At 36.9% G+C, this 12,417-nt stretch overlaps 1 protein-coding gene across 1 annotated transcript; it reads right to left on the bottom strand.

Moving 5' to 3' along the window:
• Nucleotides 1-1,389: 1,389 nt before the first annotated feature.
• Nucleotides 1,390-7,881, bottom strand: LOC144450205 (uncharacterized). The gene is made up of 3 exons (XM_078140792.1): nucleotides 7,667-7,881; nucleotides 5,419-5,541; nucleotides 1,390-4,300 (listed from the first exon to the last, which is right to left on the bottom strand). Exons 1-3 carry the CDS (start codon nucleotides 7,803-7,805, stop codon nucleotides 2,013-2,015), a joined length of 2,550 nt encoding a protein of 849 aa, XP_077996918.1. The 5' UTR covers nucleotides 7,806-7,881; the 3' UTR covers nucleotides 1,390-2,012.
• Between the last annotated feature and the right edge of the window lie 4,536 nt (nucleotides 7,882-12,417).

Genomic DNA, 12,417 nt, shown 5'->3' with positions numbered 1-12,417 from the left:
GGCGAGCGGTACCGTTTCATCAAATCAGGTTCTAATCGCACATTGTTTAGCTTTCATCCAACTGCAGTCCACACTCTTAATAAATCAATTTAAGTTCTCTGTTAATGCATCAATCTCATGTTAGGAGTCATCTACAGAATACTGTTTTTGTAAATTTTTCATTACACGCAAAATCAATACACATTTCATTATATATGTATCAGTATATATATGACAATAAAACACATATCATATCATATCATATCATATCATATCATATCATATCAACCCAGTAACTATGAAATGCTTTTCTTTGTCCAAATAACTGGAAATTCATGATACGGTCAGTACTAAGGATCAATGCTACTTTCAACAAAGTATTTGCACAATTCAACAGCAAATTAGAGTAGCTCTCGACAAAAAAATTGACAATTTCTATACACATGTATGATATATGTTTCAACTTCTGCAAAAAAAACTATAATTTTTCACAAAATTTGCAAATATATGTGCTCCTGTATTCGAGCAACATTTTCTTAAAGCTGCACTAGCCAAGACAGGAACATTTTTTTGAAACTGTCGTTTGTAACTATTTTGTTAAATATGATAACTTCATCAAAATATTGCACACCCTGAACAGTATTGAATCACCAGCGGGTAAACATATTTGTGTAGCAGTACACATAGTATGGTGCAATATATCCATACACAATCTATAGTTCCTGTTCAAGAATGAAAAAGATACATTTCTAAAAATCTAACATTGATATACAATGTATAGGTGATTACGACTCTTGTAAACGAGGCTTTGGTTTTCCTAGACGGACATAGACTGAAACATTTGTTGTTGGATGTGGTAGATTTTGTGACAAAGATAGTTCATGGGTTGGATATCTGAAAACAGTATACTGCAAGTCTATGGAACTTTATTGATAAAACTCTGTCTGTGTTGTCCTATAGAGTGATACATTTGTAGGTGTTCAGCCACTTGAAAACACACATTTCAGATCACACACACACACACACACACACACACACACACACACACACACATACACACACACAAACTATGCCTATAGCACTACTGAACCTAATCAGTTGTGCTAAAAACACATTTCAGATCACACCCACGCAGACACAAACACACATACATACATTGTACATACATACTTACAGACACACACACACACATACATACATACATACATACATACTTACACACACACACATACATACATACATACATACATACATACATACATACATACATACATACATACATACACACATACTTACACACATACATACATACATACATACATACATACATACATACATACATACATACATACTTATACACACATACACAAACACCACACTGTATCAGTTCTGTTGTGCTAAAAAAGACATTTCAGACTCCCTACTGAGACTATAATTAAACAAACATCCATTCAATTATCAATATATTATCACTCTTTATCAATCTGTCATAACAACAGTTTTAGTTTGTGTCTATCTTATTAAACCAAAGCCTTGATTACCAGAGTAACATTTATGCAACAATCCAACATTTGATTCAATGAGTCGCATTGTCATGTTTTTGAACGCACACTTTGCATCAATAACAAAATAAGTAGTGACGAGTCCAAAAAATTATTTCCACAAATCTCATATTCATACAACTGCAACGGTTTATGAGTCATCCACACAAGTTTCTAGGAGCTGTGTTGATATAAATATTCGGTCACCAGGTGTGAACAAATCCACTGGTCCTGGGTCCAGGACTAGCATTTTTTTGGGTGGACCACACAAATTTTACCTTGTCTGGTCCATTGGACCAGTACCTTACTGTTAATAACTATATTAAAAAGTCATATGAATATACAGATTCATTGGTAAGATTTAATGTTTCATATTAGTGGGACCTGGGACCACTAATTTTTTTCAGCAGGACCACTGGATTTTTTAAGGCACTGGTTCGGGGACCACCAGTTCACAAAATGATTTGTTCACCCCTGGTCACAAATGTTCTATCAATGACTAAATAAGTAGTGCCTGTTCAACGAGTGACGAGTACGAAAAATATTTCCGCAAATCTCACATTCATACGGATGTAACTGTTTATGCGTCATCCACACATGAGTTTCGATGAGCCGCTTTGATGTAAATATTTGGTCGCATACTTCGCATTCAAACGTGTTTCCGACCGTGAAGACAAAACACTTCTTTGTCGCAGAATAAAATAGTCCACTTTTGTCTTTCTGAAGTTTCTTGATATGCAATTTTTTGTGTTCAGACATGGCCGACTTTTCATCGAAGCATATATTACATGAATCGCATCGATACGATTTCGGTTGTTTGTGCGTTATAAGGTGAACTCGTAATTCACTTGCACGTTCAAATTCCAATTTACATATTTCGCACTTATTTCGTTTTGCATGCACAAGTCGATAATGGCCTTGTAGGTGCGTTTTATATTCAAATGTTTGACCACAAGCGTCGCATGTATGATTTGCTTCATCAGTTTGGTGATAAGACACAAAATGTGTCTCTAAGTCGCTTTTAACATCAAATCTCTCTCCGCATTTGTCACAAGAATACTGGTTCGGATTTCCTCCTTTGTGATACAGTTCATGCATCTTCATCAAGCCTTCGCTCTCAAACTTTCGTCCACAGTAACATGCAAATGGCTTCTCTTCATCTCGTCTAAGATTGTTGATTTCCGTACTTGCATCATTAAAAAACATACTCCGTAAAATGGACGAGCCTCCGCTGTGTTGTGCAGGAACAGCACTTTGTCGTGACATCACAGTACTTTGTTGTGACACCACAGTATTTTGTTGTGACAACACAGTATTTTGTTGTGACAACATAGAGTCATTAGCATGTGGCACATCATGGTTTGGTGTCATAACAACAATATTTGGATCTGTGCCAGCTTGATTTGGATCACAGCCAACATTATTTGGAACTGTGCCAGCAATACTTGGATGATTGCCAAAATAATCAGGACTTGCACTGCACTCAATTTGTGCTGTCCAAGAATTTGCACTGTTTAGGTGTGAATCACAAGGAGAGTTTCCAGAAACACCTTCTATCTTAATTTTCTTTGCACTTGTGTCTTCTCCAACCTCAGACATTTCTATGGCTATATACTCTGCTGCAATAGCAGAACTTTCTGATACAGTTTCATCTTCAGAGGTTGTGCAGTTGTACGAGGATTCCAGAGTCTGAAATTTGCGTTTTGTGACACCACTACAAAAGGTCTCCGAACTATCTTCTATTTTGATCTTTATTGTCTCCTCGGGCACTTCTCTACTGGTTCCTGCTCCATCGTTTACTACGACAGATGTGTTATCGCTTTTAGCGACAGTGTTGTCAGTGTCAGTTGACTTGTTTCCATCAGATAATCTGCTCAACAACTTTGGCCAAGCAGTGGCATCAAATTCTACTTTTACTTTGGGTACTATGTCATCAGTTATCGTCCACGAGGTTTCATGATGTAGCTCCTCATCCTGTTCTTGTGTTGTTGCGTTATCCCACTTTTCTGAGGACTGTGCTTGGCAATTCAACCCTTCGTTGTGTACTATGTCATCATTACTAGATACTGTCTGATCAATCACAGTGAGTACCTCATCATCAGTTCTTGTGCACAAAGTCTGATCACACAAAGTATCATCAACTGTTTCATCATCAGTTCTTGTGCACGCATTTTGATCACAAGACGTCACACTGAGTGTTTCATTATCACCTCTTATGGACGCTGTCTGATTGTTCAAGGTATCAGTGGCTGTTTCATCATCACTTCTTGTGTACGTTGTCTCATTCTGCATGGTATTATTGAGTGTTTCATCATCAGTTCTTGTGTACATCAGCTTACTCTGCATGGTATGATCGAGTATTTCATCATCACTTCTTGTGCATACAGTCTCACTCTGCATGGTATCACAGAGTATTTCATCATCAGCAGTTCTTGTGCACACTGTCTCTCCATGTAAAGAATCACTGAGTGATTCATCATCAACTCTTGTGCTCGTAGTTTGATTATGTAAGGCATCATTGGGTATTTCATCATCATTACCTGCGTACATTGCCTGGTACTGTGACGATTTTCCAGGACATCCGTTTTTAAAACCGTGTAGCATATGAACCAACAACGACCCACAATCACACATTTGACTATCTGTCAGCATATTTTCCAGGATGTTACTCGTTGGACGCTCTTCCAAATTCTCACCAAAGTCCATTTTTATAGGCTTCTGTTGCTTAGCAACATGTATATGACCACATATGGACAAGAATTTGATGATTACGGCTTTACCTGTTAAAATTAAATTAAAAGAAAAAAAACATAAAATTTGTTGGTCCATGGTGGAATTATTCATTTTTGATAATCATTTTCTATTTTTTGCCCATAACTTTAGAAATGTATGATGGTTTCCAACAATATTTTCACAGAAAATTGTTAAAATACCAATAATTAGAAATTGTATATATCAATTAGAAGTCAGTTTTATCTATAAGTAATACAGTAATAAGTTGAAATTGTGACTCATTTGGGCACTAATTTTGGGTGCGGACCTGAAAATCAATTTGATTGGATTTATTACGGCAATACCGTACATGTCAACTCCTACACAAATACATTTATCTACGGGTGAGTAAATACCATTATTATCTTTTTACATTGATTTGACTCGAAGGGCGCCCTCTTCAGGTCAAGACCATGTAAACAATAACTACTGTGGCAGGATTAGGCCTAAAAAATAAATTGTGTGGTTCCAATTACATAAATTTTAGAATAGGTGGGGTAGGTAGATATTTTTTGAGTGTCTAGTTCAGGTAGTTATGTTTTCTCTTAGTTTTCCATATGGCCTCTGTGTTATTGGTTTCTTCCCATCAAATGTACAACCATTACAGATTGGAAGAACAGTTTTATATTGTCTTTTTAAGTTGATTTCATTTTCCACATCCACTATTTCTTTCAACAGTTTATAATTTTCATGATTTTATCATTGTTCTATCAAACACATAAAACAAAGTTTAGGGTTGGAAGTGAAAATCTAGGTGAGGCTGGGTAACCGAAACCAAACAAATTTTTTAGGCTTTAGAGTTTTAATATTACAAGTACGGCAATCATACCTATCAAGACAGTTTGAAAAAAATCTTCCAGTTGTGGATAGTACAGTTTTAATGTGGTCATATCACTGAGGATTGTGTATTTATTTTGGATTTTTCATTTATAAAACAATTTTATCATGACTTCCTACTTGGAAAAATCAATGTGAAACAAGATATGCCAAGTCCTTGTTTGTAGTTGAATGAATTGCAAAAGCATAATAAATGTGAAAAATGTTTGTTATACATACATGTCAACTCCGACACAAGTATGTTATGGTTGCAGCTACATCTAGTGGAGCTTTCAATAAAGTTTCTTACCTTCATCTGTGAGTGCATCCATTTGAAACTGATGTAGTAATTCTTGAGTTGAGTTCTGAAACCATTTACCAAGTATTCCTATTTTATTGTTTTCTTTAGCTTCCTCCCAAACTTTACAGTATTCTGAAATGAGAATCACAAAATAGAATTATTGCAGAACTTATGTGATGTTGCTTCTATCACAAAATAGAATTATTGTGGAACTTGTGTTATGTTAGTTCTTTCACAAAATACATGACTGTACCATAGTTCCAAAGTGTTTTTGTTTAAGGGTAGGCAGTACAGGTAGGTAAAATCTATCTGTGTTCCTCAGTCATTTTACCAGGGTTCCCTACCAGTGTTTTTGTTAAGGGTGGTAAGTAGGTAAAATCTACCTGAGTTCGCCTGTCAGTTTACCAGGTTTCCCTACCAGTGTTTTTGTTAAGGGCAGTAAGTAGGTAAAATCTACCTGAGTTCCCATGTCATTTTACAAGGGTTCCCTACCAGTGTTTTGTTAAGGGTAGTAAGTAGGTAAAATCTACCTAATTCCCCTGTCATTTTACCAGGGTTCCTACCAGTGCTTAATATTATTGTAATTATGAAAATATTCATATAATTTGGGTCCCCATATTATTTAAAACTTGTCTCTAGTCATGGTTGGTAAGATGGTAAAATATACCTGAGTTCCCTTGTCATTTTACCAGGGTTCCCTACCAGTGTCCTTGTTAAGGGTGGTAAGAAGGTAAAATCTACCTGAGTTCCCCAGTCACTTTACCAGGGTTCCCTACTAGTGTTTTTGCTAAGGGTGGTAAGTAGGTAAAATCTATCCGAGTTCCCCTGTCATTTTACCAGGGTTTCCTACCAGTGTTTTTGTTAAGGGTGGTAAGTAGGTAAAATCTACCCGAGTTCCACTGTCATTTTACCTGGGTTCCCTACCAGTGTTTTTGTTAAGGGTGGTAAGTAGGTAAAATCTACATGAGTTCCCCTGTCATTTTACCAGGGTTCCCTACCAGTGTTTTTGTTAAGGGTAGTAAGTAGGTAAAATCTACCCAAGTTCCCAAGTCATTTTACAAGGGTTCCCTACCACTGTTTTTGTAAAGGGTGGTAATTAGGTAAAATCTACCCAAGTTCCCAAGTCATTTTACAAGGGTTCCCTACCAGTGTTTTTGTTAAGGGTGGTAAGTAGGCTGTAAGTAGGTAATATCTACCTGAGTTCTCCAGTCATTTTACCAGGGTTCCCTACCAGTGTTTTTGTACAGGGTGGTAAGTAGGTAAAATCTACCCGAGTTCCACTGTCATTTTACCTGGGTTCCCTACCAGTGTTTTTTTAAGGGTGGCAAGTGATTAAAATCCGAGTTGCCCATTCATTTTATCAGTATTTTGATAAGTGTACAAAGCAGGTAAATTCTGCCCTGTTCCTCCCTAATAGCAGTGATAAGGCTATTTACACGTATATATTGCCCCCACCCCACCCCCACCCCCTTCCCCTCCCGTTCAATTTGTATGTTGTTTTATCTCCCACCTTGTAGATCTATCCCTTACAATATTATGGTAGTAGCAAGATGACCACACCCCTCTATTTTGAATTTATGGACGATTTACAGACATAAAAATATTTCAATGGCACACACATTTCCAGCAGAGGAAATATGGGACTACAGGTCAAAATGCTTGGGCTACCAATTTCTGAAATTAGTAGCCCACTAGGACTACCAAAGAAAAAAATTGATTTCAAGCCTAGCTGTATGTTTACATTGTTACAGCACAGAGGTCAATTTTTTCATCTGTGAATTCTCTCATAAAGAGTCATATATAAAAAATATTTTATTCCTAATATTTGGGAAACTTGTCAAAATTGGATGGATGGGGGGGGGGGGGGGTTAGTGAGGGGTTGTTCACTTAAAACTCCACGTCCAAGAAAAATAATGTGCATTTTAATTTAATAATCTGGAGTTCTAGTACAGTAGTATCTCTCATTTGCAACACCAGCGTTTAATCAGCTTTAGCACTATGAATGTTATTTAAATTCTAAAATTAGCATATGACCGAGGCCATCTTTTACGTCTGTGAATTTGGCATTGAGGGCGACCTTCACTCCAACATCATTGGCCTTGGATTTCAACCTCGTTCGCAGCTTTTGTTTGTTCAAGGTGATGCCTACTCGACTCAACATATTGTGTTCGCAGCTAGCTTGAACGGTATATTCGACAAACATTCAAAACCAAAATATACTGACGGTGGTAAAATCATACCGGAAGTTATTTCTTACCGTCTAGCGTAAAACTCAACTCCGGTAGTTTTTCGGACCTTGATCTTGAGGTGGTGTCTCCGCGAATTTGAATACTAGGGGTGTCCTCGCAAAGGAAGATGTCAAAATCTTCTCCGATTGACAGCCAGAAACTCTCCATTCTGACTATTACATACACGATCGTGTAACTCGATGAAAACAGTTACAAATAACAACACAGCTCACAGACACCTTCGCCTTGTTATGACCTGGAAATGATGTCTGCTTTACGAGTGCACCGTTGCATTCTGGGTATTCCATGTTAGCCACAAATCGACCCTGAGGGCGCTGGTTTCAGTTCATATGACTACACTTTCAAATACTTTTCCTCAAAACAGAAAAAAAAAACCAGGTAAACCTGAAGATAAGCAAATTTTGCTATGCAGGTAATAATTTTAGAGACTAGAATATCGGGATCAACTCAGAATAATTAAGGAATTTGTGTAAATATTTTCGTATTCTTGTCAACAAAAAAATCTAAATTTGAACAAAAAAACATGAAAAACTTGATTGTCTGTAACTTTCCATAAATGCAACCTTACCTATATGGTTGAACATGGGGGGGGGGGGGCAAGCAGGGGGGGGGGTGACAAGCACAAAATAAGAGGGAGTAATTAATTACAAATACAATAAACATTATAAACAGTTCATAGTGTATCTCTATGTATATTGTCATGTGATTTATCTGTGTACAGCTAAAAAAAAAAAACAGGTGATACAATCCTATCCATGGTCAACGATATGATGTGTCTATTTGCCATTCTGTTTTTTCTCTCCACTTTTACCCTTAAGGTGGAGATACACAAAGGGAATATTTTAAGGGCGACATATTTTCAAGTTATTGTTTCCCAACAATGAATAAAGTTTACACCATCAACCCATATATTTTCTGAAAGGTTTTTCTCTCCTCTTAAATGCTATTGTATTTTCTATTGTCTTTGACTGAAAGTGAGAGTTTGTTTAAGGTATGAATAGAGGTGTCTTGATTATCTCAAGGCACCAATATAAACGCCTCGGAAGAGACCATCTGCAACTGGATTGGTCATTTAAAAATATTTTGATAGGTAAAACAACTTACATGACGAGTAACTTATTGTACAGATCAACATATTTTTAAACAACTAATTCAGTTGCAGCTAGCTGGTACATCTTTTACGGGTAAAGGTGGAGAAATAAAACCCAGAAAAAAACAGAATGACAAATAGACACATAATCATAGACTATCATACGATGAGAAATGAGAGAGAATTGACACAAAAACGACAGTAAGTTTGTATTCCATTCAAAATTTTATTTTCCCGTACTTGGAATTTCCAATTTATTTCATTTTCCCGTACTTGGAATCTCCAAGGGGTGACAATTTATTTCATTTTCCCGTACTTGGAATTTCCAATTTATTTCATTTTCCCGTACTTGGAATCTCCAAGGGGTGACAATTTATTTCATTTTCCCGTACTTGGAATCTCCAAGGGGTGACAATTTATTTCATTTTCCCGTACTTGGAATTTCCAATTTATTTCATTTTCCCGTACTTGGAATCTCCAAGGGGTGACAATTTATTTCATTTTCCCGTACTTGGAATTTCCAATTTATTTCATTTTCCCGTACTTGGAATCTCCAAGGGGTGACAATTTATTTTATTTTCCTGTACTTGGAATTTCCAATTTATTTCATTTTCCCGTACTTGGAATTTCCAATGGGTGACAATTAATTTTATTTTCCCATACTGGGAATTTCCAATGAGTGACAATTTATTTTAAAATGATACAATAGTATTTACAGTATCTCAAATAAAATCATACATAACAGTGATAACTTGTATCACTGCATGCATGTTACCATAGTAACAGTGATAACTTGTATCACTGCATGTATGTTACCATAGTAACAATGATAACTCGCAATACTGCATGCCATCATAGTTGTATTTACTACTACATATGTAACAGTGATTTATTTACTTACACTATTGCATACATACTAGAGGTATTTATAAACTGCAGTGCAATACTGAGATAAGATTTAAAATTTAGTTTCACTTTGTTCAAGAAAAGACAATTTTCAGTTAAAATAAAAAAAAAGTTTGGAAAGATTTGATAACTAGTGAATTAGTCCCTGAGTTAAACTGTCAGACATGTTTCAATTCACCCTCACTGGCCTCTCTCTTAAATGGTGTATGAGGGCGCCTGTCACAGCATTCCTTACAGACTGTCTCTGAGGCACATTTTAACGTTCCAGTTAGAGTTTTTGTCTGTCTAGGAGTCTCTTTCTTTTTCTTCATGTTCCACTAAATGTTTCTGTAACTGTCTTTTCTCCACAAAACTTTTATCGCACTTATCACAATTATGCGGTTTACTGTTTGAGTGACTAAGTTTATGACGGCGTAGGTACGAAAGTAAGGCGAACGATTTCCCACAGATGTTACACTCGTGCGGCTTCACAGCATTATGGAGCTCCATATGTTTTGTCAGATAATATCGCTGTACGAAAGACTTGCCACATAATTCACAGAGATACGGCTTATCTTTCACATGCGTAAGTTCATGTCGCATTAACACGGTAGTGTTATAAAAACAACGCCCGCATGTCATACAGAGATATTTATGTTCTTTCGTATGCATATTGATATGCATATGGAATTCTTTACTATAGCGGTAGAATTTACCACAATACTGACATTGATATTTCTTCTCGCCGTGTCTTTGCATGTGTATCTTCAAAAGCGATTCTGTCAAAAACGAGTTTCCACACTCTGAACAGTCGTATAACTTTTCCTTCGTGTGTACGTACATATGTTTGTCGTAATTCTCTTTACTAAGAAAACACATGCCGCAAAAACTACATATTTGTTTCGCAATATGCAGCCGTCGATGTTGAGTTAGTGCAGCATGGCTATCAAAACTTTTCTCGCACATACCGCACTTGTACGCTTTGTCTTGCATATGAACAATGAGATGAACCTTCATTTCGCTTTCGCGAGTGAATAGTTTGCCGCATTTTGGACATGCGCATTGTGTTTGGAGCGCGTGATCTCTCATATGTGTTCTTAGCATTTTCTGCGAATTAAAAACCTTGTTACAAATGTTACATGTACATTCGATTTGTAGATGAGTTGACTTGTGTCGCCGTAATGATTTCTTGGAGGCGAAAGTTTTGTTACACTCATCACACGTGTAGTCTGCTTCTTTACTACCGTGCACGACTTGGTGCTGTTTTAAATACGAAATACCTTTAAATTGTTTACCGCATTCGTCACAAGTGTAAATTTGTCCTTGGTGAGTCTTTCTGTGTAACTTGAAAACTGATCTGGTTTGGAAAAGTTCGTGACACGATAAACATTCGTACATTTTTCCCCGTTGTTTCTTTAGTTTGTGTTTGCTAGGTGTCTTTTTTGTCACAATCGTACCGGGTCTTGGCATGTCCTCCTTTTTAGCTGATTCAATTTCTACTTGCTTCTGAGTTTTTTCTTGTTTTACATTGTGGACACTATCACTGTCGACTTTACCTTGACTTTCATTGTTAACAGTGCCGCGATTATCACTGTTAACAGTGCCGCAACAGTCATTTTTAGCAGTGCTGCAACTGTCATTGCTAACTGTACCATGACTATCGTTGTTAACTGTATCACGACTACCGTTAACTGTACCGTGGCTATCATTTTTAGCAGTGCTGCAACTGTCATTGTTAACTGTACCACGACTATCGTTGTTAACTGTATCACGACTACCGTTAACTGTACCGTGACTATCATTCTTAGCAGTGCTGCAACTGTCATTGTTAACTGTACCACGACTATCATTAACTGTACCACAACTATCATAGTTAACTGTACCACGACTATTGTTGTTAACTGTACCACGAATATCATTGTTAACCGTACCAAAACTATCGTTAACTGAACCATGACTATCGTTGTTGACTCTACCATCAGTAATGTTCAGCATACACACCTTCTTTGGCATTCTTGCAACCAAGTTGTCATCATCATCTGTGTCTGTTTCTGCTCTCAAAGGTTTTCCTGTTTCAGTACTTTTTTCTGTTTTAATAAATCTTTCAACATTTTCCAAATGTGCCACTGCCTGGGAGTGAGACGGTGATTGATATTTCCTGGTACCATGAGAGAAGGATACCGATTGGTCAGTTATTGCAGATGTGGACTCTGATTGGACAATACTTTTGCTAGATTGTGATAGGTCAATTGCCACAAGGTTTGGCTCTGATTGGTCCATGTTCATGGAAGTGAGTTGTGGTTGGTTATTTTGTTTAGGAGTTGACCCTGATTGGTCAATAAATGCACTAGATTGTGATAGGTCAATTGCCACAAGACTTGACTCTGTTTGGTTAATTTCAATGGAAGTGGGCCATGGTTGGTTAGTTTCTTCAGGACTGGACCCTGATTGGTCAATTCCTTTTACAGTGGTTTCTGATATTTCAATTGGAGTTGTCATGTCTGGTGATGTGAATTCTGATTGGTTGATTTCTGTTGAAATTGATTTTGATAAGTCAAATCCCATGGATGTTGAATGAGATTGATCCATTAGTGTGGGAGCATACTTTGATTGGTTCATTACTGTTGCAGTAGACTGTGATTGGTCAATTTGAACAGCATCTGATGTTGATTGGTTCACTTCTGTAGGAGTTATTCCAGTATCCTCAAAGGTTGCAAGTAATGATTCTGATTGGTTTGGCTTTACTGGACCAACTTCTGATTGGTTGTTTCCTGGTGATGTGTT

The sequence above is a fragment of the Glandiceps talaboti genome, chromosome 19 (assembly GCF_964340395.1).
Source record: "Glandiceps talaboti chromosome 19, keGlaTala1.1, whole genome shotgun sequence".
NCBI lineage: Eukaryota > Metazoa > Hemichordata > Enteropneusta > Spengelidae > Glandiceps > Glandiceps talaboti.
This window is presented reverse-complemented; position numbering and strand designations above follow the sequence as displayed.

Excerpts from the sequence above, each read along its gene's own strand:
- LOC144450205 (XM_078140792.1), bottom strand. The coding sequence starts at position 7,805 with ATGGAGAGTTTCTGGCTGTCAATCGGAGAAGATTTTGACATCTTCCTT. Across the intron at positions 5,542-7,666 it reads GTTGAGTTTTACGCTAGACG|AATACTGTAAAGTTTGGGAG; the intron begins GTAAGAAATAAC and ends TTCTCATTTCAG. Across the intron at positions 4,301-5,418 it reads GGATGCACTCACAGATGAAG|GTAAAGCCGTAATCATCAAA; the intron begins GTAAGAAACTTT and ends TAATTTTAACAG.